The 25,833-nt window shown below is 55.6% G+C and overlaps 1 protein-coding gene and 1 long non-coding RNA gene across 6 annotated transcripts in view; one reads left to right on the top strand and one right to left on the bottom strand.

The window, feature by feature from the left end:
• Window positions 1–1,627, top strand: part of VWA5B1 (von Willebrand factor A domain containing 5B1) — a 48,059-nt gene extending 46,432 nt beyond the window's left edge. For all 5 annotated transcript variants that reach the window (XM_077899333.1, XM_077899336.1, XM_077899335.1 and 2 more), the window contains one exon: window positions 737–1,627. In XM_077899333.1, coding sequence (XP_077755459.1) covers window positions 737–1,243 — 507 coding nt within the window. In that variant the 3' untranslated portion in view covers window positions 1,244–1,627. The remainder of the gene's footprint in view (window positions 1–736) is intronic.
• The window catches only part of LOC144314789 (uncharacterized), a 122,989-nt gene that overhangs the window by 12,313 nt on the left and 84,843 nt on the right, over window positions 1–25,833 (bottom strand). Inside the window, exons 5-7 of the long non-coding RNA XR_013380638.1 lie at window positions 7,491–7,606; window positions 5,260–5,387; window positions 2,472–4,259 (exon numbers count right to left, since the gene is read on the bottom strand). This is a non-coding gene — a long non-coding RNA (uncharacterized LOC144314789). The remainder of the gene's footprint in view (window positions 1–2,471; window positions 4,260–5,259; window positions 5,388–7,490; window positions 7,607–25,833) is intronic.

Here is a 25,833-nt window from a genome sequence, read left to right as displayed (position 1 = left end):
AGATGTGGCCGCCGGGGGACACCTACTCCAGGCTTGATGTCAGGGAGGCATGAAGCCTGACTGCCTGAAGAGTGCGACGGTCAGACCAACACCTGAAGGGTGAGGAGTCGTGGCCGGCAGTGTAGAGAGGAGAGAGCTTGGGGGGCAGGGGGCTCAGGGGGGAGAGTCCAGGACCAGCCAGTGCTCTGGAAATCACTGATTCTATGAGAAACTTGAAGTCACTGAACTGACGGCCTCCAAAGAGTGCCATGGTCTGTGCCTTACAAAGACCCCCCAAATGCAGGAGAGAGAAGGAGTGGGAAAGGGGGGCAGGGGAAAAAAGTGGAGGCAGGGACAACAGGGGGCGGCAGCTGGTGGGCAGCAGAGATGGGTAGAAAGTACACCTGTTGGGACTGGAAAACTGATCGATGTGGAGGGAGGTGCAGGGGAGCGAGCCGTTCAGGGTCTGCTGGATGGGAGTGGGCAGCCCCAGTGGCTGAGCAGGGCCCACCTGCACAGGACAAGAGGCAGGTTTGGGGTGAAGATGTTGGGTTGGGCTTGATCGGTCTGCAGTGCCCGTGGGGTAAACTCAGAGATGCGCAGTTGGCCTGGGTCTCCCGCAGATCGCCCAGGCAGGAGGGGCAGGCTGGGGCGGAGGGCATGCCTGGGTGGGCTGTGTGGACTCAGGCTTTTGTATGGCCTGGGGCTCCACAGGCTAAAAGGTTTGAGGCCCACTGAGGGGCTTCCCCACACACAGGTGTCTCTGCAGCTGGCCTCCGGAGCCTTCCTGCTCAACCAAGCCTTCTGCGAGGCCATCCACATCCCCATGGAGAAGCTCAAGTGGACCTCGCCCTTCACCTGCCACCGAGTGCCCCTCACCGCCCGCCAGCCTGAGTCTAAGACCCCAAGTCCCCAGCTGTGCACCAGCCTCTCGGCCCGGCACCCCTCCTGTGACGGCTTCTCCCCGGAGCCTCTGGCAGAGGGCAAGCCGGGCTGGGAACCCAGGGCTGTCATAGAACACACAGGGAAGCTGTGGGCCACGGTGGTGGCGCTGGCGTGGCTGGAGCACAGCTCGGCCTCCTACTTTGTTGAGTGGGAGCTGGTGGCCGCCAAAGCCAACTCGTGGCTGGAGCAGCAGGAGGTGCCCGAGGGCCGCACGCGGGGTACGCTCAAGGCGGCTGCCCGGCAGCTGTTTGTGCTCCTGCGGCACTGGGACGAGAACCTGGAGTTCAATATGCTCTGCTATAACCCGAATTATGTGTAGTGGCAGGGAGGGAGGAGAGGGAGGGGACATTGCAGCCTGGCGGGGGGAGCTTTGGAAGCAGTAGCCAATATACTGGTTGCTAGAAAGAGCCCTGGACTGGCAGTCAGGAGGCCTGAGTTCAATCCCAACTTTGCTACCAACTAGCTGTGCAATTTTAGGCCAGCCCTTACCCCCCCGTCTGGCCCTCAGTCTCCCCACCTGTAAAATTAGTGCGTGAGGTAAAGGAGTTGGACTAGATCTCTAGAAGCTCCAAAGGTTCCTCTCAGCAGGACGTCCAGGCGGCCGAGGGGCGGGGAGAGAGAACATACAGTTTGGACCCAAGTTCTCTCTGGAGGAGGGTCCCGTGGGTAAAGCCCCCCTCAAATAAAAGGGTGGATGAGCAAACCCCAAGACTGCTAGTAACCAGACCTGCGAGCTTGCGTCTGGGCGCAGGAGACCACCTCCACCTGCTGCCTCGTCTCCACCCTGATGGTCCGGCCCCCCGAAACCCCACTTACAAACCAACTGGAGAGCCACCCTTCCCAACATGTTACAGAGTCACTCGGGGGCCTTTGGAAGCCCTTAGTATATTTTAGTTCGCAGACTCTGTTTAAGAAGAGGAGGCGGGGAGGAACGGGGGGGTCGGGGGGACACCCTGCAAGCTGAGATGTTAAAACTAAGCTTCAGTCTGGGCAAAAATAGTCCAAAAAGAAGAGACATGGTCGCAAAGCCGCTGGAGAAACCAGGCAACACCTGAAATAATTTGCCCACTTTCAGGAATTGTGCAAGGCGAACGCTGCTTACTCTGAGGGGCTCAAGCGGCCCCTGCCTCGGCTGCATTCTGGGGTCCTGGGGGGCCTCTTTGCAACAGAACCAGCACCCGGCTGCAGCACATCTGGGGGCAGCCGCTTCAGCTGGGAGGGCAATTTATTCAGAGATGAAGGACCCTTGAATTGTACAGCAGAGAGCCCCTGGGGGCTTCCCTCTCTCAGGCCCTCCTGTAACACCCCCTGGTGACAGGGGCAGCCTCAGCTTCCCTGGGGGCTGGCACCCAGCCGTCTCTGCCCTGAAGACTCCTCTGGAAATCCAGCGGCTTGGGACCTCAGTCTGAACCCGCACACCCCCGCTCTCCAAGGCCTTAACGTCTCTTCACCAAGTGGTCCCTTGGGCCCCAGGGCCCTGGCACAAAGCCCCCACAGATGTCGCCCCCCTGCAGGGAGATCTGGAGGTCCCCGCGGTGCAAACTGACCTGTGGAAGGGCTGTGGGCTCTGGCACGCGTCCCAGCCTCACGAAGACTCAAGAAATGCCCGGTCTTCAGCCAGCAGGGACTGAGGGGGAGAGCGGCTCCAGCAGGACACCCTCCACGTAGAGAAGAGGCAGGCCCGACAGCATGTGATGCCCTGCCCCCCGCACAGCCTGCACCCTGGATGCGGAGCCCTGCCCTGCCCTCCTGCTACCCCGCAAAATCTCCCAGGAGGGGCTCTCTCCACACGGGTCCTGCTCTGAGGCTCCGGGAACCCGGTGATCCATCCCCAAGGGACGGGAAGGGGCTGGAGACTTCATATAAAGTCCTGTCTGCTGCTTGGCTGACTGTTCTGCTTTAGAATCACCCTCTGGGGAGGAACCCAGTGGGGCAGTCACCAGCACCCTGGCCACCACGACCCCAGGCAGGGCAGGATGACAGTCTGGGCTGTTGGCATAAAATCAGCATCACTGGGAGGGATAAGGGTTGTAGGCTGTCTTGCTCAAGGCCTCAAGCAGGTGTGAGGACAGCCTTGGCATCTCCCGACACACCTTCCCGTGCAAAAGTAACACTTCTGCAGCTGTGTAGCCAGTAGCCCAAGCGTCAGGGTAGGGAGAGGGGCGGGTGTGACATCCCCTCCTTGGCCCACCATTAATGGAAGTAGCTGTTGGGCCGAGAGTGGGAACGCCGGGCACTGGTTTGGGCAAGCGGCTTCCCCTTGCTGGGTGCTGGGTGCACTGGAGCTGGGAGGCTTCTAGGCTCAAATATTCCCAGATTCTCTGCCTCTGAGATGTTAACCTCTTAGTGACCATGGACTCGCACTCACTGTCTATGTGACCTTGAACCAACTGCTTGTGCTTTCTGGGCCTCTCTCCTCTTACATGATGTGGTCGGACTGGGCCATCCAGCCTCTCAAGTCACCCGATTCTAGGCCTCCACCCTCACTGTGGGCAACGAGCAGGGTCAAGGTGGCCCAGCGTGGAACTGGAAGGAGTAACGGAGAACCCAGTGAGGTGGTGGGTGTACAAACCCCCTTCTCCAGGGAATCCCCCCGGATCCTGCTCCAGCCGCAGCTGCTGGAAATCAGGGCAGTTCTGACTGCCCAAGCAAATCGCTGACCTCTGCACCCCCAGCTCCCCTGCCTAGCACCCAAGGGGGGCAGAGGAACAAAAATCTTCATTGATATCAAATAGCCCAAGAGCCCTGGGGGACATCTGGATAAGACGCATTTTTGAAAGACCTTCGGAGGTATCGAGACGACGCGTAGTCTCCGGAAACGGCCTCCAGGATTGCCAAGCCCAGAGCAGAAGGGACTAGCTCTAAGGAGAAGATAAGAACCTTAGGTAATTATCACACGCATTTGAAGCTGAAGTGGTTCCAGAAAGTCTCAAGAAGGGAAGCATTGCTCCTGCAATTGGGATTCACTTGGAATTATCTGGGGGGTTTTTTGTTTGTTTGTTTGTTTGTTTGTTTGTTTTGTTTTGTTTTGCTAAACTAGCCTTTGCTCTCTAGGTCATGCAAAAAAACATTTATGCCCTGCCTGGCTGGAGAATCAGGAGAGTACAGGTGCCTAATGGCACTGTCAGCAAAGGCTGGCCCCCAGTGGGAGGAGCACTGGGCAGAGCCGGGGACTTTCAGTGCAGGTCGAGACTCCACCAGTGTGCTGTGTGACCTCTGGCAAGTTGCTTGCTTTCTCTGGGCCCTGTTTCATCTTCTGTAGCATGAGGTTACACCCAATCGGCGTTTCCAACAAGATTCCTCGGTTGCTGTGTGAATTAGCAATTCATGAGAAACTGTCCGGCAGGCAAATATGTTGGGAAACACAAGGAAAACAGATTTCTTTAGGTCAAGACGGACTCAGAGGCATGAATATGTAAATATGTATTGTCAGCCTCCAATGAGGTGATTCAGAAGGTTGCTTCTCCCCGCCCCCCCGCCCCCCCTCCCCGCCCCCCACCCCCGCCCATCTTTCAGTTGGGAAAACACTGGTCTAGATTTCCCTTAGGGATCTTCTCAGGCGCTGATGCTCAAAAAGCCTTCTTTATGGAGAGCCTCCTGGATGCCGGGCACAGGGGGGCAGCATGGTGACCAGGCTGGTGTTCCTGTCCTTTTGGAGCTGGGTGAGCAGCACCTGAAGAATGTCTGCTCCATGAACCGTCCCCCCACTCCTGGGCAGAGGGGCGGGTATGCCTTGACCTGCCACATCCCCGACCCAGGGTCCTGCCGTGTGTAGGTGTGGCCTCAGCCTGTGCTGTCTGGCCGTGGTTTGCACTAGAGGCCAGCCCCTGAGCTGTCTGACACTGGGGGCGTGCTAGAGCTGCACGAGGACGAGGACGGGGACAGGGACGGTGAGGCCGAAATGGAGGCAGCGTGGGAGCCTGGCTGGAGGGCCTGTGGTGGGGAGTCCCTGCCCCAAAGTGTCCCAAGGGCCCAGGCCCCTGGCCACACACAGGGCAGAGTCCTCCCTCCGGGCCCCCGCGGCTGAGATCAACTCCAGATCCGGGAAAAACTGGGCCCCACACGTAGGCTGACTTGCCCTGGATTTGAAAATAAGCTTCAGCTTCCGGCTAGCCATCCTTCCCCGGCCTGTGGACAGAGGACATCCACCGTCCTCTGGTGCTGTGATGGATGAATGGGGTACCTGCTTGGGGGGTGGGGGAGTGGTGGCCGGGGTTCATCTGCTCTCTAGGAGGGGGACCTTCTGGCCGGGGACCCCTAGTGAGAGGAAGTGGGGAAAGAGGTCTCCCCTTGATCTGTGTGCAGCCAGGCCTGGCGACCGGCCTCCCCACTCACCTGCCCCACTAGAACCCGGTGACCCAAGCACCTGCTGTCGCAGGATGCAAATGCTGCTTTTCATTACTTGCGGATTGCAGCCTCTCCGAGTGGTCCCCAGACACGAATGCATTCTGCACCCTAGTGCCCTGGGAAAGGAGAGAGAAGAGCATTGCTACACCAGCGACGGCTTGCGTGTTCACTGCCATTGGCATTTGAGAGATTTTTTTCCATCAATCTAGCAAGGACTAGGGAAATCAAGCCCCCCCGCCCCCCATGGGCGCATTCCTCAGCTGGAGCATGCTCCACAGCGCCAGAACAAAAATAACCAGGGCAGGGGCGTGTGTGGCATTTTGCAGCTGGATAATCTGATCTGCAGAGAAGCATCCTAAGGTCAGGAGCTTGGCAGCAGCTCCCAGCCAGGCTCCCAACCCCCTATAATGGAGCTCCCTGACCTGCGCCTTCACCCAGGGCCCTCCCCCTGGCCTGTTGGCCTTGACCTCTGAATGGCACCACCTGACAAAGTGGGGTTCCTTCTGTTCATGCTGCAAACCTCCTCGGCTCGGAGCCAGCTGTCTTGAGCTTACAGCCGCTTCCCAAGGCAAAGCGCCTCGCCTCAATGTGGTCGAATGTGGCGACACTCGTGGTGTAGTTTCACTATTTGCCCAGGTGGCTTTGGCTCAAGTGGCATGGCCGGTGCTTGTCCCCCTCGGAGCCTTAAGTGCCTACAACGTGCCGCCTATCCCCTTGCCCGCTCACCTGTGATGTCCCCACAGTGCCTGTGACACTTCTTGTTCTTAGAACACCCGTCGCCTTTTTCCAGCAGCCACTCGTGCAGAACACTGTGGAAGTCCTGGATGCCAGTCATCTTCTAACCCTAATAACTAGCAAACCACGCCCTGGGGCTGTATGACCATGTCTGTTTTCAAAGGAATAGCTTCTTTGTAATTGGTGGCTACTGCTCTCTTAGAGGCGTTTAGCTCATAAGAACGAATGAACCTGATAATACCACAAAATTATACTTGCGTCTGCTCTTTTGTTCTCAAAACCAATACTTGGCTCTCAAGCTAGTGCTTCAGTGATCTGTTTGCCTTGCTGTATGGTCACATCTGTCTTGGTTCGGGATCACCCCTCGGGTGACCAATCGTCCCTGTTTGCCAGGGACTGCGGTGCGGGGCGGTCTCAGGATGTGGGACCTTGACTCTTAAAATTGGAACACTCTCAGGAAAATCGGAGCAAGTTGGTCATGGAAGAGCCCCCCCTCTCTCAGAAGCAGAGCTTGAGATAAGGATTCAGTGCAAAGAGTGTATTTGGGTGATTCCAGGAAACAGCCTTAGGTAAGTGAGGAAGTAAAATAGCAACGCAGAGGACACCATAGTGGGAATGTTATAAGCAGGTTACTGCTAGGAGTGCGGACTTTCATCCCACTGGAAACCAGAGGAGATGCATATATCCAAGCTCATGGAGAAGGAATGAGGTGTGTGTTCCAGCTGCACTCAGTCACTCGTGGAGGGTCACTCCTAAGAAACAGCATTCGCTCCTGGGCACTTCTGGCCCGCCACAGGTGCCCCAGCTGGGCTCACTTCTGCAGCTAGAGAAAGCCACCAGTCAAAGAAGTACAGGTATTGGCAGGTGTCCAGCCCACGTGCACCAGGGACCGAACCAGCTGTGGGGGTACAGCCTGCCACCATGGCTCTGCACAGCTGCCTCCCATACTTCAGGTTTCCCTCCGAAGCAATCAGCGGTCACAAAATATATTTATTTGGAAATCATCACCAGCTGCCATTTTGTCTCAGAACCCACACAAACTGCCCCCAAAAGCAAACCTAAGTCATTTGGAAATCTTTTAGTGGCTTACCTTATTTTGCTTACTTCGGTCGTCCCTATGCAGCCTTCAGGGAGAACAGGTGACTAGACGGGAATTCCCAGTAGGCCAAAAACATTGCTGTGATGTGCTAACAGCCCCTAATAGGAACCATTTGGAGAGCCAACAGGCTGAGACCAACAAGGCCAACAGAAATATTGCTCTCAGGCACGGTCCTCGCAGATGACTTTCAGCTGGGTCACAGGCCATTGCTGAGACAATGAGCCCTTTCTCTGACCTGCCACCACGACTCTAGGCTGCTGGGGGACCTGAAGGCCCTTTAGCACCTCACTGACCTATAAGCAGGCCTGCCCTCCAACTTTAGAAGAAAACTGCTTCTTTGTTTTCTCCAGTTGTACACTGTGTAAAAGCCAGTTTGTGTGTGTACCTGTGTGTGTGTGTGTCCTGCTGGGGCAGCAATAAGGGTCTCCTAGCCCCTCCGGAGCTATGCAAAGCATACTCAGGAAAGCAAGACTTAGGACCGGTAGCTTCTCTCCAGGAACTCTGTGGAAGGAGAGAATGAAGGGAGACCAGGGGTTCAGGTCTCTGGGTCTCCTAGGTCCTCTTGTCGTGTGGTTGCCAGTTTCCTCCAAGGCACTACTGCCTCCTGGGAAACCGGAGCTCCCTTAGGCTTAATTCATCTTTATCCACGTCTGAAATGGGGAGAAAAGAGTATGTTGAGTCCTAGCCTCCTAGCCTAGCTCTGCCCAGCTGTCTCATCCTGTCACCCAGCAGCAGCTACCCTCCTTCTCATCTGAGCATCACTCAGAATCTCCCAATCATGAATCCCTCCTGGAAGCATCCAGACCACCCACTCGAAGTCTAGCCACCCCCAGATCCAGGGTTTGGAGAAAGAAAGGGACACATCCTCTTTGATATAATGAGACACAGGTCACCTGTTGGGAGAAGGTCCTCTCCTAGCCCGGATCCTCAGGGCTCCTGAACTTCCCGTAAGATCCGGGATGGGTGCGGGGAGTTGTCTACGATGGCTCCCTCAGCCCCTCCAAGCGGAGCTGACCACCGTCTACACTACCCTCAAGCTCTAAGACCTTGCAGGTCGCAGATATGGGCCCTCCCAGACACTGGCCCAGGTCCCGCCAATTCTTCCCTCCTGGCTTAGAGTCTGGGGCGGCCACAGAGCGGGAACCCCCAGGGGCGCAGAGCCCGCGGTGCTGTTCTGGGGCCTCCCAGCAGAGGGCGCTGCGGGCATGCACTGCCTTCCAGGCCTGGGCCTGCAGAGACATTTGGGAGGGGAGCTCAGCGGCAGGGATGAAGGGAGGCTTCAGAAGCTATTCCTGTCCCCTGTCAACAGCCTTTTTTCCCTGCTAAAAATGGGTGATTCGTGATGGCTAGGAAGCCCACTGAAAGGCGGTGCCGGTCACGTAGTCACCCGTGAGTCCAGGCACTGGGCTAGCTCCCCTGGAACGGGAAAGGAGCTGACTACTTGGGCCTCCCCTGCCCTGCCCACTTCTCCTCCTAGCCACCCTATTAGCACCGCCTCCTTCTCCAGACTCGGGGAGAGCCCACCTCCTTCAGGAAGCCTTCCCAGGCCTCCTCCTGGCAGCGGCTTCTTCCGGGACACTTACTAGTGTACACACGCACGCGGGTCTCTCTCCATCGGCCTGGGAGCTCCCAACCGTACTTGCTGGTGTCTCCCAGGACAGGACTGTGCAGCCCTCATCAGACGGGAGGCTCTTCAGGGGCACAGATCTTATCTCCTCTGTCTGACCAGGGGTTTTCCAAATAGGGCTCTGTCTCCTCCATCAGACTGTGCACTCTCTGAGACGACCCTTGTGCAGCTCCAATGGCACCTGCCTTAGGATTCTGTGGGCACCCAACAATCGGTCTGAAGACAGCGCTCCCCCCTGCTCCCCCGCAGGGAGATCTGAGATGCCCCCCAAATCCCACGAGCTCTGCGCCCTGGGCAGGAGAAAGATGGGTTTGTATCAGAGGAAAGATTGCCACTCCGGGAAAGAACAGAAAGCGAGCAGGTGAGACTTGAGAGGGATTGAAGACACCAGACGCCCCCCCCCCCCGTTTGCTCCACACGCTGGCCCTGCCTCTGCAGGTCTCCCACTCTGTGTGTGCTGTCACCCAGAATGTGGCCCTCGTCACAGCACCTCGCTGCAAGCAAGTGCAGTCCATTCAAGAACTGTGGCTGGCGCCGCCTGGTGACTCCAGACCGAGTCCACAGGATGCAAGAGCCTCCATCTGGGCCGCTGGGCTAGGGCTGCGCACACAGCAAAGGGCCACTGGCCAGGAAACACAGGGTCTCCTGTTCTGGATGCTGGAAGTCCAAGATCAAGGTGTGGGCAGGGTTGGTTCCTCTGCGCACTGCAAGGAAAGGGTCTGTTCCAGGGCCCTCTCCCAGCTGCTGGGGCTTCCTTGGCTTGGGCAGCAGACCCCAGTCTTCACGTGGCCTTTGTGCTGGGACACGAATGTCTCCAAATTCCCTCTTTTTACAAGGACCCCAGTCCTATCAGGATCAGGGACCATCACGATAATCTCATTTTAACTTGATTTTCACTGGAAAGATCCTAACTCCAAATATGGTCACATTCTAAGTGTTAGGGGTTAAGAGTTCAACATATGGGGGCACCTGGGTGACTCAGTAGTTGAGCCTCTGCTTTTGACTTCAGGTCGTGATTCCCGGGTCCTGGGATTGAGTCCCACATCAGGATCCCCGCAGGGAGCCGCTCCTCCCTCTGCTTGTGTCCCCTCGCTCTGTGTCTTTCATGAATAAATAAATAATTTTTGAAAAGGTTCAACATATGATTTGGGGGAGCAGGGAGCACAACTACACCCGTAATGCTACACTCATGGGGCCGATGTTCTAGTGGAGAGAAACAGATGAGAAACACAAAAGCAAGGAGATACACATTAAGGCAAAAGGTGGCAAGGCAGAAAAATGCAATATTAAGGAAAACGGAGCGTCAGGGTGGGGAGGATGCTACTCTGACAGGTGACAGAGGAGCAGGGACTGGATTCCAAGTGTCCCCTCAAACAAGCAGTTCATTTCCTTGCCACGTTTTCTCTGCCAAGTTGGATGTTTACCAAGAGCTCAGTGTGTGGCCCGCCTCCCCCAGGAAGCCTTCCCTGACCTGTACCCCCAGGGCAGACTGGATGTCTCCCACAGTTCTTTGTACTCCAGGTAATGGCTGTTACTAGCACTTGTAGGTGGCATTTGAGGGCCACGCATCTCCTCCATCAGACTATAAGCAATCTGAGAGCAGAGACCAGGCTTCTGAAGTGCCTGAAACTGCCCTGATGCTCATTAAATGTAGGCTGAAGTGCACACCTAGAAGGTGAGCCAAACCTCCTTTATCTTTAATAAAAAATAATCAGGAGTTATAAGTTGGAGAGTCAGACATGATTCTAAGGTCTTTCCATTGATGCATCATCACTGGCTCCTCACAACTCTATCAAGTAGCCTTCTGGTGTTTCAGATGAGAAAACCCAAATTCAGAGACATTAATTAATCTGCTCAAGGTCTCCCAGCTAGAAACTGGTGGGATCCAAACCCACCTGCACCCAACCCTAGGGCCAGGTCTCTCTTGGAGACACTGCCCCACTGGTTCACTCTCTGCATCTCCTGTGTGCCAGCTCCCACCAGGCCAGGGCACCTGGGCCACGCTGGGGTCGGGCGGGGAGCATTCCATACCAAGCTTTTCATTTCCTCCCTCTCTGCCAGGTTCAGCTCCCCAGAGGGTAGCGGAGAACCAGGAGGCTCAGGGCACAGGAGAAAATGTGTAACAAATACTTCCCCTGGGGCCAGAGAGCTTTGCCTTTTCTCTGCTGTTTGTCCCCATCACCCCCTCTACTCCTGCCCAAGGAAAGGAAGCAGCTGGACCCTGGCCCACAGGACAAAGGTCCCAGCTGCTCCTCCTACTGTGGACAGTCCTGGGCTGTCAGAGCCAGAAAGGTGCCCAGAAACCTCTGAATGTCCTCCCTGCCCATTCTACAGATGGAGATACTGAGGCCCAAAGAGTGATGTGGCCTGGACCAAGGTCACTCAGGTCCCCCAGGCCCACCCTTGTTGGGTCTAAAGATACTACGTTACAGCTTACCTGTTACAGGTAAGGTCTTTGGAAAGACCCCTGTGAACACAGGTGTGTGGGTGAGGGTGCTGCCCACAAGCTAGGCACTTAGGTAGTGAAGTCAGGTCCTAGGGGAGCAGAGAGAGCACGAGGTGACGGGCAGCAAGAGCTAGAAAGAAGGCTGGGGTACACGGAAAATGAATCTTGCTCCCCACTTTGTAGTAAAACCCAGCCGCCTTGATGCTGAAATAAGGAGACAGGGCAGGCACCATCCACATCCCACAATGGTCCTGGTCATTCCAGGCTCACAGACTCTTGGGCCTCAGTTTCCCCATTTGGGGGAATGAGGGAAGAGGGCTGGATAACTCCCAGATGGTGACTTCACCATCCTGTTTCCAGACTTCACAACATTCCAGGATGCGAGGGCAGTGGGGAGGTGAGCTCTCCTGGAGACAAGGCCTCTTCCCTTGGGTCACAAAGCCCCTGCCTGCATGCAGGTGGCAGCGTCCCGCACGGCCACTGCTGGTCCAGGGGTGGAGCGATGCGCTCAAGGAGCCTGAGGAATCTGCAGAGCCATCACCACCCACCCCACAGATCCACTGGATGCAGTTCCAGAAGGCTCCGAGGCCACCACAACACTGTGCATTGGAGGCCTGATGAAATTACAGCCACCATCAATGCCAGGTTTGGCCCTGAGGAGTGGAAAAAGGGTGACTTTCTGGGCTGGACCTCTGCATCCAGCAGCGGCCTGTCACTGGCGGGGGGCAGTCACTTCGCCTCTCGGAGCCCAGGGAGCCCATCTGGAAAATCACCATCCGTCCCTGAGTGAAGTTCACAGAAGAAATGGGCTGCGCCCCGTGTGGCCCAGAGGGGGACCCATGGGGCTGCTGGGCTGCCTGCCTGAAGTCAGCTGGGGGGTAGGGGGGTCCCGGCAGGGGGCACATTCCCTGGGGTTTCTGAAGCTGCCAGGAGAGAACTTCCAGGGTGACACCAACCTGGCCTGGGAGTGGACGGACAGTGCACCCACAGCCCCAGTAATGAAATTAAATGAATCCCTGTCCCCAAGGCCGCAAGGCGGCCGCCCGCCGGGGTGGAGGGTGGAGGGTGGTCCCGGCCGGAGCTCGGAGGGCAGGAGCCGGCCCGCCGGCGCCCCCTCCCGGCCGCCTGCGCCTCCCCAGCCGCGTGGGGCCCCCGGCGTCCGCGGCTCGCTCGCCCACCCCGGCCTCTGCGGCTCTCTCCGGGGCGCCCAGCGGGGCCTCTCCCAGCCCGTCCTCCCCGCTCCCCTCCCCGCCCCCGCGCGCCCTGCCTCCAAACCCCGCGAAGCCACATCTGTCCTTAACCCAAAATCCTGCCAATTAAACCGCTCCCTCCGGCTCCGGCGGCTGCTGCTGACGTCGGGAGGAGCGAGCGAGGCGAGGCCGCCGCCTACGCGGGGGGAGGGGGGGGAGGCGACGGCCCCCTCCCGGGGCCCCGCGGTCGTCCGTCTGTCCGCCCACCGCCAGGCGAGCGCGCGAGGCCCCAGAGCCGGGCGTCCAAAACTCACTCGCGCTCGGGGTCCCCCACCCGCTCCAAGACCCCCACCTGGGTCCCCTCCCCCTCGGGGTCCCCCACCCGCTCCAAGACCCCACCTGGGTCCCCTCCCCCTCGGGGTGCCCCACCCGCTCCAAGACCCCACCTGGGTCCCCTCCCCCTCGGGGTCCCCCGCCCGCTCCAAGACCCCCACCTGGGTCCCCTCCCCCTCCCGGTCCCCCACCCGCTCCAAGACCCCACCTGGGTCCCCTCCCCCTCGGGGTGCCCCACCCGCTCCAAGACCCCACCTGGGTCCCCTCCCCCTCGGGGTCCCCCGCCCGCTCCAAGACCCCCACCTGGGTCCCCTCCCCCTCGCGGTCCCCCACCCTCTCTAAGACCCCACCTGGGTCCCCTCCCCCTCGGGGTCCCCCGCCCGCTCCAAGACCCCCACCTGGGTCCCCTCCCCCTCGGGGTCCCCCGCCCGCTCCAAGACCCCCACCTGGGTCCCCTCCCCCTCCCGGTCCCCCACCCGCTCCAAGACCCCACCTGGGTCCCCTCCCCCTCGGGGTGCCCCACCCGCTCCAAGACCCCCACCTGGGTCCCCTCCCCCTCGCGGTCCCCCACCCTCTCCAAGACCCCACCTGGGTCCCCTTCCCCTCGGGGTCCCCCGCCCGCTCCCAGACTCGGCATCGCGCTCCAGGCCACAGCTCCGGGACCCCGGCCGCTCCCCGCGCCCGCACCCCGCGGTCACTCGCTCTCCCCGCGCCCTCCGCGCGCTGGGGCCTCGGTTTCCCCGCTCCGAGCCGCGCCGGCTCCGCTGCCGGGAGGGCGCCGCCGCCGTGGGAACCGGGAGGGGGCACATTAAGAACAATTAGCGGGTGCGCAGCTGGCAGCGATACCTTGGTAAATACTAGTCTGGCCGGCGGGTAAATAAATATCGGAGCGCATTACGCAGGCAGGAGGCCCGGCCCCTGGCCCCGCAAGCTGCTTCCAAGACGCTGGGAGGTTGGCAGGTGCCTCGGCCGCAGGAGATCCCCGCAGCCCCAGGGGCCTCACCCTCTGCCGGGCTGGGCAGGGAAGGGTGGAGGCTGAGGCCTAGAAAAGGAGGCCAAGGGAGAGAGACTCCCAGGAAGACACCAAAAGCCCTGGGGAGAGAGAAAAAGGAAGTGGGGGGCAGGGAGGGAGAGCGATAAACCCAAAAAGGGGAGTGAGGACAGAGGAAGGGGAGAGGAAAACGCAGAATCAGATGCCCCAGGATAGAGAGGTGAGAGCTCCCTGCCTCCTGCTGACAGGCTTCCTTCCTTGGATTCTCCTCCCAGGCTCTGCTCCTTCTTTGATGGCTCCTCCTAATCCCCCCAGTCTCTTAATCCTGGGGGACCGCAGGGTTCAGAGGTGGTCCTCTTCCTACCTGTCCCCACTTACTCGCTAGATGAGCACATTCAATCTAAGTGGTTTATATTTTTTTAAGATTTTATTTATTCATTCATGAGAGACGGAGAGAGAGGCAGAGACATGGGCAGAGGAAGAAGCAGGCTCTCTGCGGGGAGCCCGAGGTGGGGCTCCATCCTAGGACCCTGAGATCATGACCTGAGCCAAAGGCAGATGCTTAACCACTGAGCCACCCAGGCGTCCCTAATCTGGATGCTTTAAATGTCATCCTTGTGTGGAGGGCTTCCACATGCACACCCCAGCCAGACCTGTCTCCTCTGAACCACAGACTCGCACCTCTCTGGGATGTCCAGACCTTAACGTGCCCCCAGCTGAGCACCTGCCCTCCTAGAAAACCTGATTCTCCCTTGTCTTCCCCATTTGGTAAGTGGCAACTCCCTCCTTCCAGTTATTGAGGCCAAAAACCTGGGTATCATCCTCGATGCCTCTCTTCCTTCCTAGTAGGGAATCCTGTCCTCTCTACCTTTTTAAATTATTATTAAATATTTCATTTATCTATTTGAGAGAGAGAGAGAGAGAGCATAAGCAGTTTAGGGGCAGAAGGAGAGGAAGAGGGAGAAGCAGACTCCCCGCTGAGCAGGGAGCCCGATGTGGGACTCCATCCCAGGACCCTGAGATCATGACCTGAGCCAAGGCGGCAGGCACCTACCCGACTGAACCACACAGGCGTCCCCTATCCTCTCTACCCTGGAAATATTTCTGGAATCCATCCACTCCTCCCAACTCCATGGCCAACCCCCTATCATTTCCCACCTGGATTGTTGCAATAGCTCCTGCTCGCTGGGCTCCCCACACCCCTGTCCCCCATCGTCTCTCTGTGGACAGAGACACAAAAACACTAGTCAGATTAGGCCACGCCTCTGCTCAAATGTTTCATTCAGAGAAAAACTGACATCCTTAACTGGCTCACCAGGCCCTAGCAGTCTACCCTCCACTACTCCCCTTCCACACTGACCTCCTCTCCCACCCCCACCCCCACTCTGCTCCAGCCACCCTGGCCTCCTCAGCTGTAGCTGGTCCCACTTCAGAGTTTTCACACTAGCTGCTCCCTCTTGCTGGAACATTCTCTCCCCACATATCATCATAGGTTAACCCATCACCTGTTTGTTCAAGTGTCCCATTCCCCATGAGGCCGACCCTGGCCATCCTATTAAAACTATGAATTTCTCTAACCCCTCCCCCTCCTCATCCTTGTCACTCTGCTTCATATTGTTTCATAACACTCAACCTCTTCTAATCTAATAGCATGACTTACCCATTTTCTTCTTTGTCTCTCTCTCTCTCTCCATCAAACAGACACCACGTTCCATGAAAGCATGGCTTTTGTCCCCTGCTCCCAACACTGCTGTATCTTTAATACCTAAAATCGTGTCTGGAACGTAAAAGAGCCTCAAAAATACTTGAAGGAAAGGAAGGAGAGAGGGTGGGTGGTTGGAGGGAAGAAAGAGGAGTGAAAGAGGAAAGAGCGTCCCAGGACAAGGGACCAGCATGTGCAGACACAGGGTGGCCCAGGCAACCATAACAGGATGGGGAGCAGAGTGTGTGCCCTGGCTGGAGCTTGGAGTGGCCCTGGGCCTGTCGGTATGTGAGCAGGTCTTCACCAGCCTGGTGCCCGGGCTCAAGGAGCACCCGGTGGGGGATGCAGCAGCCCCGTCTCAGGCGAGGCCTCCCCTGACCCTGTAGCAGGGAGCACCAGCTCCACCTCAGGCCCCAGCTGGGTGTCGGACCCCAGGGCTGCAGGCGGTACTGCATGGGTAGGCCCCTGTTAACAGCCACAGTAATTACTGGTTGTATGCGATTAGGGGATAATTATGCTTAATAAGTCCAAAAGTAATTACCATGCAGGCTGCTTGCTGCTTTGGAAAACAGAGGCCCCTGGTGAGCAGGAGCCAGGGAATTGAGAAGGGGGAGAGTGGGCTTCACAGAACATCAGAGGTGCGAGGTCGTTTCTCCAGCAGATGCCTGAGTCCTCCGGCTGGTATCCCCACCAGGGGCTCGCTCACCTCCGGTGATGCAGCAGCTCCTCCATCACTGGACACCCACATATACAATTTCGGCTCCTTCTGGCCGTACCGTAACCTCTTCGCTCTCACTGAACATCTTAGCATTTGCGCAGACAGAGAACTAAGGTACCATTTGGGAAAGGAGTGAAGTGCCTCATCACATGCATCTCCACTGGCTGCTTATTGACTCTCAACACCACTAAAGTAGTGTTTCCCATTAGTCCCACTGCCCAGGTGAAGAAACTGAGCCTCACAGAGGTCAAGCGCATAGCAACAGAGAATAGCAGATCCTGAGTTCACATTTCAATGTCTCTAATGCCAGTCTATAGTCCCCTCACCAAAGCTTTGCTGCTCCTCCCTGGGGGCCTCACAGAACCCAATCTACCTTTCCAGAAACTAACCCAGGTCCCTAGGAGTCTGGTCTTTTTTACTCTAGACAGATGCAGTAGCTAGACTCTGCACCATGCCCAAGAGACCACGTGGTGCCATGAAAAGGACACCAGTTTTTTCCATTGGTTCTGCTGCCAGCTAACCCTGTGGCCCTGAGCAAGTCACTTGATCCCTTGGGCCTCTATTTTCTCATCCGTGCAAAGGAGGTAAAGGGGGACCCCAGTTCATGATTTTTTATTCTCTCCCCTCAGCCTAACCCTAAGACCTGAGCAGCTCCAGGCCCACACTGCCCCAAGACTTCCACACCCAGAGCCTGGGAAAACTCAGTGACCTTCTTCAACCCCTGGGACAGCTTCCTTTCTTCCTCTGAACTGGATTGCCCTTTAGAGGTACCTCAAGAAGATGCCTTAGAAGAGATAGTGACCACTACTCTGCCTGGACACACAACCCTGCCCTTCCATGACCCCAAACATCTACTTTCAACTTCATTCTTAGAAATTAATTTCCAGGGGGAGAGAAGTGGAAGTTTGTAGGCCACCAAGAATATATTAATATGCAAATGCCCCGCTTAAGTTTGCTGCTATCATGTGGGTAGAGATTCATTGATATGATTAGAATAACTCATGAGATGACTTAAAGGATGACACCCTGATGTCCATTTTCTCCCATATCTCACACCAACTCTGCTGAGGCATGGATAGGGCTGTCCATATTTCACATATTAGATAAACAAGGCCGCCCAAGAAATGGAAACAACTTGTCCAAAATCACATGGCTAGCAAAAGCAGAAGCAGACTTTGGACCCAGGTCTGACTCCAAGCCTGTAATTATGATCACTACTCTGTACCTTCTCCCAGCCTCAAAGCCAGCTGCTCTGGCATCTGGAAAGTCAGATAAGAGGTGATGAGGTCTTCAAGGGTCAGGTCCACCCTCCCCCACACCATTAGAGTCCAAGGGAGTTGTCAGAGGCTGGGGAAGCTATCTGGCCCCATCTTGCTTGCATCTTTCTTGGTAGAATATCTAATGCAACCGTTTCCCAGAGTCCCAGAGGGAAAGAGAAGTATCTGAAAGAGTAAATACCACAATAGAGGCATCTCATTGATGCCTGGAGCATTGCGACGTGGGGACAGAGAACACAGAAACATAATTAAAACCTCTCTAGTGCCCTAAATCTCCAGGCCTACAGGCCGAGGGAGAGAATGGAGTGGACTTCAGAGCACCACAAATACAGAATCAGGAGGAAATATGCACCCTCAAGCTCTAAGTGTGGGGGGATAATGGCTATGCTGTAAACATAATAGAACTGCCAACCATCCATAAAATCTGCTCCTTTGGTATAAAACACATAAAATGATTTTTTTCTCTGAGAGTGTCAAAATCACAGATTGTTTTCAGAAAATAATATTACTGAAAACCAATGATCCATGGGAGAAGCAGGCAAGGGTTGGGATATACAAATGCTCCCTAACATAGTGGGGTCCCAAACCACCCCTCGAGAGATTGCCAAACACGAGGAGGCTGGCTCCTGAGCCCAGGAGATTCTGATTGAGCAAGAAAGGTGCAACACCTGGGAACCACAGTATTGGTGGACTCTCCCCAGGAGAGTCCACAGCAGTTTTTTCCAGCCGAGTCTGGGGTTGAGGGACCACCACCCAGGTGCCAGACACGTTTCAGCACCAGGGACAGGGGCACACGCACCGGCTCTCTCAAATACGCCTGGTCACTGCTTGGGTGGCAGTTTAGCTCTTTTATTCTTTTACTCTTTTCAGTGGGGAGAGAAGAGTGGGAACTTCTTGCCTCCCCCACACCCTTGGTCGGGAGGAAAGCATATATTCTTCGTGGCCAGGGTGGCTGGCTCAAGACTTGAAAAGCCAATGGGGAGGCGGGTAGAGACTCACATTAGTCTTAAAGATAAGGGATGCCCCCTCACCCCCCAAAACAGACTTACTTTCTGCTTTTTTTCTTTAAGACATCCTCATTTTACTTGACAATGAGAGAGAAGCAAGGAGGGAAGTGGAAGAGTCCTGGACTGGGAGTCCTGTGCAGCAGTCTTGAGTCTCTCCCTTGGGCAAGCCACTTCCTCTTTCTGGGCCTCATCACATCATTTCCTGGGCCCTGTGGCTGGCAGGGTAAAGCTGGGGTTTGACCCCAGATCCTTTTGTTGACTCAGCTAATGCTCTCTATTTCCACTTCACTCACCATGGTCTCCAAACAATGAATAATCCCAAACCAGCATTTCTCAAGCTGTGACCCTCAAACGTGGGTGTGTCCCAAGAGACAGGTGTTTAGTGCCTCCAAAGAAAGAAGAAGAAAGTACTATAGTAAAAACAAGCTTGAGAATGATGAAGGTAAACAAAGCTGAACACATCTCTCCGCTGTAGGACTTCTGGGCCCTCTCATGCACTATTGCGTGTTGATTATTTCCAAGATGGTGGGCAAGAAGTACTAATCAGTGTTTCTCAAACATCCTTCCATAGAACACCTATGGGAACAGCTAACCATTTTATATATACACATACTATGTATATATATAGCCCTTCTCACGTGCCAGGAGCTATTCTAAGATCTTCCCATTTTAAGGCACTTAATCTTCACAACAGCCTATGAAGCAGATACTATTGTTATTAACGTCTTGCAGAAAGAGAAACTGAGGCACAGAGGGATTAAGTACCTGCCCAAGGTCATGTGGCTGGTATGCTCCAATGCTCCAGAGGCTGCACTTGAGTTGTGTCACTGAACTGCCTCCCTGCCGGAGGACCTGGAGTTCACAGGCCACGTCTGGGGAATGCTGTCCCAGGTGCATGTCTATTTAGCCTTGGATTTTAGCAATAGATTTTCCTTTTCAATTTTGTTTGCTTTGAGCTGCAGTTTAGATTCCCTGAGCAAACAATGGCAGGCTGAGGTGATGACTGGGAGGCAGGAAGCGCGTGTGTGGTTGTATGCATGTGTGTATATGTGTGTACATGTAAAGTTCAGGTTGGCTTTGCTGTAGGGGGGCTGAGGACTGCCGCATTTGCAGTCACCTGGTGGGGGACAGGAGACAGGAGAGAAAGGAGGGAGAGGAGAGAGAGGAAGAGAGGGATGGGGGTGGGTGGGAAGAGAGAAGAAAGAAAGCAAGGGCAGAGAGGAGGGGGGAGACAGAGTGGGGACAAGAAACGGGACAGAGCAGCACAGAGGAAGAACTGAGGACGCCTCCCCTCAGTCCCCAGACCCTGGGGTCTTTTACCTCACCTTCCTCTCAGGACCTCGCTTGCCCCCATCCTCTCCTGTGACAGCACCTCCCTGCTCCAGCCTCAGCCCAGGTGAGGACCCCTGTGCATAAGGGCTCTGGGGACACCTGGGGAACAGGATTTGGGGCTGGTCCTGCTTTGGGAGCCCTAGGGCTGTCTTGGGAGCCCCTCCACCCCTGGAACCCTATTCTGGGCCTCACCCTCTCTCAGGACACTTTTCTGTCTTGTTCCTCCAGAACAAACCAACGGCTGTCACTCACCCACACTCCTGTCCTTCCCTGGAACTTCAAAAGGGGCTGACATCATTTCTCTCCGGTGGCCCTTCCCTGCTTATGTGGCTCATCTGCTCCAGGACTCAGCTGTGTCTCTCATTTTCTGGTCTTAAAAAAAATCCGAAACACGGATCTTGCTTTTTCCATGAGTAACATCAACACCAAATTGGAACATCATTGGTGACAGTCCCTGCTCCAGGCCCAGACCTGGGGCTTCCCTGAGGGCACCAGGGTGATGTCATCTCACAGGCCTGAGACACCAGTGGACTCCAGCCCCATCTAGGTCAACCCCCGCCCCCCCCCCAACACCAGCCATAGGTCTCTCACAGCCCAAGCCCCACTCCCAGCACCTCTGGGAGAACATTTGGGGCCAACGTTACCATGGTAACCATGAGACCAGCGGTTGTTATTCATTATGCTCAGGGTGTAGAATTATATGGCCTGGAATAAAAAAAAGGAGAAGCATCTAGCATCATGGGAAGAGCAACAGACTGGGCTCACCCCTGTCCGCAGTGAAGTTACTATCGGGCAGAGTGACTCCAATAAGTTACCTGTCCTTGCTAGGACCCCACCTGTCAAACACACACCTGTGTGAACGTGGGGAGGGTTGGATGGGATGATCTTGATGATCTCTGAATCGGTGGATGCCTCCAGTAGCTAGGTGACTACGTGAAGGTCCTCCCTCCTCCCCGCCGCCCCACCAGAAACTACCCACCAGCTCCACGGAGATGGTGGAAAGACAGGCCAAAGGGTAGGATCAAAACCTCTGTTTTAGGTATCATCCCATGGGCAGAAATCAGGAACACGTTAGTCCAAAGGAAGCCAGCCTCCCTCATGAGTTGGTCTCCTTGGAAAGAAACCACCCACCCTGGGGCAGATCACCTCGAACCTCAGTCCCCTTCCCATCTACCCATCCCTGAGAACAGCCCTTCCTTTGGTCCAGTCATTCCCCTTCCAGAGATCTACGTTCGGGCAATCACCTAAAGTCAGGAAGAAACTGGAGCACCAAGAAATGCATCCACGTTGCTTATAACACGGAAAACTTGGAGTCCCTGGCTTGGCTACTAAGGAATGGCTAAGGAAATTGGGGCACATATCCCCAGCCGGAATATTGCGACAATCATTAACAATTATACTTACTGAGAGTTGTTTCTCACAGAGGAAATTGCTTATGCTCTGGTGCTAAGCAGGAAAAACAAGTTGCCAAGTGGTGTGTGCTGTACAGTTTGTTTATGTGGTTTTTTTTAAGGGCATAGAGAAAAAAAAACCTGATTTAAGATGAATTCTGTTTTCTTATTTTGAATGCTACTTTCCAAATCCCTACAGCTGGCATGTATTATTATATTCTAGAAAGATTAATACATTAATACATTTTTTAAGTGGGCCTGAGGCAACAGGGTTTGATGGTCCTTGGTTCAAATCCTGCCTCTGACATTTTCTCCTCGTGGGCTTGGTGATTTCCTTGACCCGTCCGTGCTGTGGTTTCCTCACGCCTAGCGTGAGGATGAGACTGGGCCTCCAGAGCGCCCAGGATGGCCTGGCACAGAGCGGGTGCACAGCAAGCAGCATCTAGTAGCTGGACTCCATGTGGCCGTCATCACACACCTGGGCTGGCTCAGGCCACAGCCCCCTTTCAGATTCTTGGCTTCTGTCCCTCTGCCTGCAGTCCTAACTCTCTCCCGCTCCTTCAGCCTGTCCCCAACCCCATTTGGAGAGTCTGTCCCCTGCCCCCAGCACAAGCCCATCCCAAGATACCACCAGCCCTAAATCGTGCTCAAGGAGGTAGCTGCCCATAGGGTTCCTCCAGGATGCCCAGCTCACTGTGCACAGCCCCCCTACCCGGGGGACCCTCTAACACTCCGAGCCCCCAACCTCAGCCAAGGACCCCCCAGCCCCAAGGAATGCCCCCTTCCACAGTCCTCGCCACCTTCCCTGACTCCTCTGGGAAAGACACAGTCAGACCTGAGTCAGCCTGTGTACCCTAAGCCCTGCCCTGGGAGAGGAGCGTCTTTCGATGAATCAGCCGGTGGCAGCAGCCCCACTCACCAGGCCTGGTGACAGACGTGTTTTACCTCTGATAATTCCCCCATTTCTGGCACCTAAGAGGCAGGGAGAGACGGAGCAGAGCAGGCAAGAGAACAATGAATATTTTGTGGGAGCCGGAGGCGACTGAAGCTCTCCGTGGAGTGATAGGCAGGGAGGACCAGGCAGGAGAGAGGGAAGAGGGGACAGGCTCGAGGTGTCAGTGCTGAGCAGGGGGTGGGGGCCTGGGGACACGGCCCTGAAACCCATCTTCCCCCTCTCCTTCTTTCTCTTTTCTCTTCTTTCCCATTTCCCTCCCTCTTTCCTTCTTCTCCTTCTGTTTTCCTGTTTCCCTCCTCCCTCTTCTTCTACTCATTAATTCATTCCTATTTTTAATTCCTCTCCCATCTATTTGTTCAAGTGCTCTCCCTTTCGCTCCTGCTCTGCGTTGAAGCCTGCGCCGAATGCTAGGGACATGGATGAACGAGACACAGCTTGGGTCCTCAACGCACACACTGACCTTCACAACCCCCTCACTCCAGAGCACTCCAGGGCTCCCACCAGAGAAGCCAGGGCTGATCAGCCCTCAGGAGTATCCTGGAAGGCTTCCCTGATCAGGTGCCCACCATGCGGAAGGATGAGGTCTTTGTCCAGGAGGCAAGGCAGGGCCAGGGGAGCACAGCATGTGCAAAGGCCAGCAGTGGCCTGAAGTCAAAGTGTGACCAGATGGTGAGGAGATGATGCCTCTTGCTTGATTTCCTGTGACCAGGCACTTTGCTAACTGCTCTCCCCTATACAGATAGGGAAACTGAGTCTCAGAAAGTTGCATGACTTGCCTAACATCACACAGCCAGGAAGCGGCAGAGCTAGGACTTGAATCCATACCCGGGTAGCTCTAAAGGCCATGACCTTGCCCCTTGACCATGATAAACCTCAGTTCAATGGTTCTCAGAGGTGCAGGCTAGTCCCAACAGGTGGCCCATGAAGCTCATCCCTGCAAGCTCAGGGCACATGTGGTACTTCTCTGCTGCCCACAAAGGCAAGGAGCCTCTGTCCTGTGGGTGAGAGGCCTCCAGCTGCCCTGCACCACCAGGGAGAAATCAGGGCAGGACTCTCCCCTCTTTCCTCTCTCTTCTCTCCAGGTCTGGCTGGGAAGCGAGTCCAAACGGTTCGGAGGGCAGCGCCCTCCCCCATGCCCCAGGACCTTATTCAGACTGGGCATCTGTCCCTGGCTTCTACAGGAGCCCCCCTCTGGGGGGCAGTGGGTGGGTCACACAGCAGCCACTTGCTCCCAGCCCTGCCCAGGGCCTCCAGGAATCACTGAGTTGCAGAGGATTGGAACCAGGAACTGACAGGGAAGTCATCACCACCAAAGGCCTGTGGGTGGCAGTGCTGAGGTGCCACCAGCCCGGAGAGGGTGACAGACCCTGAACCACCACCTCATCTAAATGCAAATAAAAACTCCCACTTCTTCATTGCCTGGGTCTCCTCTTAGCTCAGTAAGGGGTGGGGCGGCCTGGGGTCATGGAAAGACTGAGGACTCTAGCGACAGAGTCCTTCATCCAGGTCCCAGCTATGCAACCTCACCTCTGAGAACCTGGGTCTCCTCACATGTACCAGGGAAAGTATTCATAATACCTACACAAAATAACACCAGTTAAGCACCAATGCCTTAGCTGCATTTCTTTCTTTCCTTCCCACATTCGCTCATTCATTCATTTTGTTCAGCACATAGACCACAGTGCCTATGTATGCTGGGCACTGAGCAAGACATAGGGATAGGAGTGGGATACCCAAGACTAAGAAGGACAAGGTCCCTGTTTTAATGGACTGCACATGTTGGGGGCTGCCAAGAGTGGAGTGACAAAAAATACAAAACCAGGTCACAGAATGGCAATGGATTGGGAAGCTACTTGAGATGGCTGATCGTGGATGAAGGGCAAGAAGGAGCCGGTCATGCAAAGACCAGGGGCAGACATTCTGCAGAGCGAAGAGCACCGTGCAAAGGCCTCGGGGTGGCAGTGGGCTTGGCATCTATGAGGCTACTGAGATTGAAGACAGGGAGTGGTGGGAATTGGCAGGGGTTAAGATTGGAGGAGGGAGTGCAGCCAGGTCAGGACGGGTCTTAGAATTCCTATAGAAGGAGCAGGATGCATGATGGGAGCTCAACATAATAGCTGTAGGTATGATCTTCTACTCCCAAGCCCTCATTTTTCAGTTGAAGAAATCCTATAGGTGGGCTCCCCCTCTGCCCTATGTGACTGCCAGTCCATCCACTAATGGCCCAGTGGTCCATCCTGATGCAGAGGGTCCCTAGGGCCACCACAAGTCAGGGCTAAGTTCTGAATAAGACAAAGTGGAGCCCTAGACTCCACGGGGACTGGCATGGCCACCTTTCCTGGCCACCTTCAGCCTTCCTTGCTTCCCTTGCCTTAACACTGTATAGTGATGGATACTAGGAAAGGGTGGTCCTTGTGTCCAAGGGAGCCCTTGGGAGTGGCCATCCCAATCAGGTAAGCAAGGAGTTCTGAACAGATTTGATCTGGGAACATGCAGGGAAGGAAGGCTTTTTCCCAGCACCTGAAGCCTTGAACCTGGTGGAGAATAGGGGGATGGCACAGAGATCTTCCCACCACTTCCCTCAACACCTGCAAGCTGTGCTCATGTTTCCTGGTGGCCCCTCAGAGCCCCTTCAGGAATGTCTGGGAAAACTAGGGCCCTGCTGTGGGGTGCCTGGAACTGGCACTGCTCAGGACTGTCCCTGCAGAACCACCCTGTCCCCACCTGGTGCCTTTCCTCTCCCCTCTGTCTCTGTCTCTCTATTCTCTCTTTCTCCTCTCCCTCTGCATTGCCATCATCCATCTCTCTCCATCTCTTCCTCTAGTTCACCTTCTTCCCATCTCCATCCCGCCCTCTTCTTCCTCTTCTCTGGATTGACTAGTTGGTTGGTTTGGCTGATTGATTTCTCTCTCTTCTAGTCCCTGACAGACTTCTAGGAATACATGAAACTCATGATTTCATGAATACATGAAATCAACAATGATCCAGTCCAGGGTTCTTAGGTGTTCAGGCTCAGTCCAGGAATGGATGTCTGCATCCCCAAAGGAAGAGGACTGGGTCCATCAGAAGACCCCTACCGAGAGCGTTCCTCTCCAGAATGCTGTAGATAAACACTGTAATGGTAGGCAGTGAGGTGTCCCCACTGCCCGGCAAGTGTCTGTGGGGCAGCATCCCACCTTCATGTGGCCCTTTGCCAGCCAAATTATTGGCCTCCAGGGGGACCCAGGGGACAGCCAGGTCAGAATCACCTGGGCAGCTTATTGGAAACAGAGATCCCCAGACTCAACCAAGAATGCCTAAACTGGATTTTCCAGGGCTACAGCCCCAGCATTTATATTTTTAACAAGATCCCTGGGGGTTTTGATGGACACTGGGAACTGAGGAAGCCAAGCCAGGGGAGGGCTGGAGAGAGGGGAGTTCTCTCCCCTTTAGTTAGCCATTCATCATGTCCTACTATGCGCCAGGTGGTGTGCTCAGAGCTGGGTACTCATGGGTGGAGAAAGACAGTGTCTGCCCAATAGGGCTCGTTCGGCCAGGATTCTGACCCAAAGCTAATGCTCCTACTATGTTCCACACAATCTGACCCTGCCCATCTCCCCTTGCCCTCCTACCGTGGGACTACTGTGCCAGCTACACATGGTAGGAGGCCCCATGGCCCTCATCTGACTCCTTGAACACTCTGTACTCTTCCTACCATCCAGCATTTTCCATGCAGCATTGTTCCATCTGCCTGAAATCCACTCTTATCCCCATGCCCAC

The sequence above is a fragment of the Canis aureus genome, chromosome 5 (genome assembly GCF_053574225.1).
Source record: "Canis aureus isolate CA01 chromosome 5, VMU_Caureus_v.1.0, whole genome shotgun sequence".
Lineage (NCBI taxonomy): Eukaryota > Metazoa > Chordata > Mammalia > Carnivora > Canidae > Canis > Canis aureus.
This window is presented reverse-complemented; position numbering and strand designations above follow the sequence as displayed.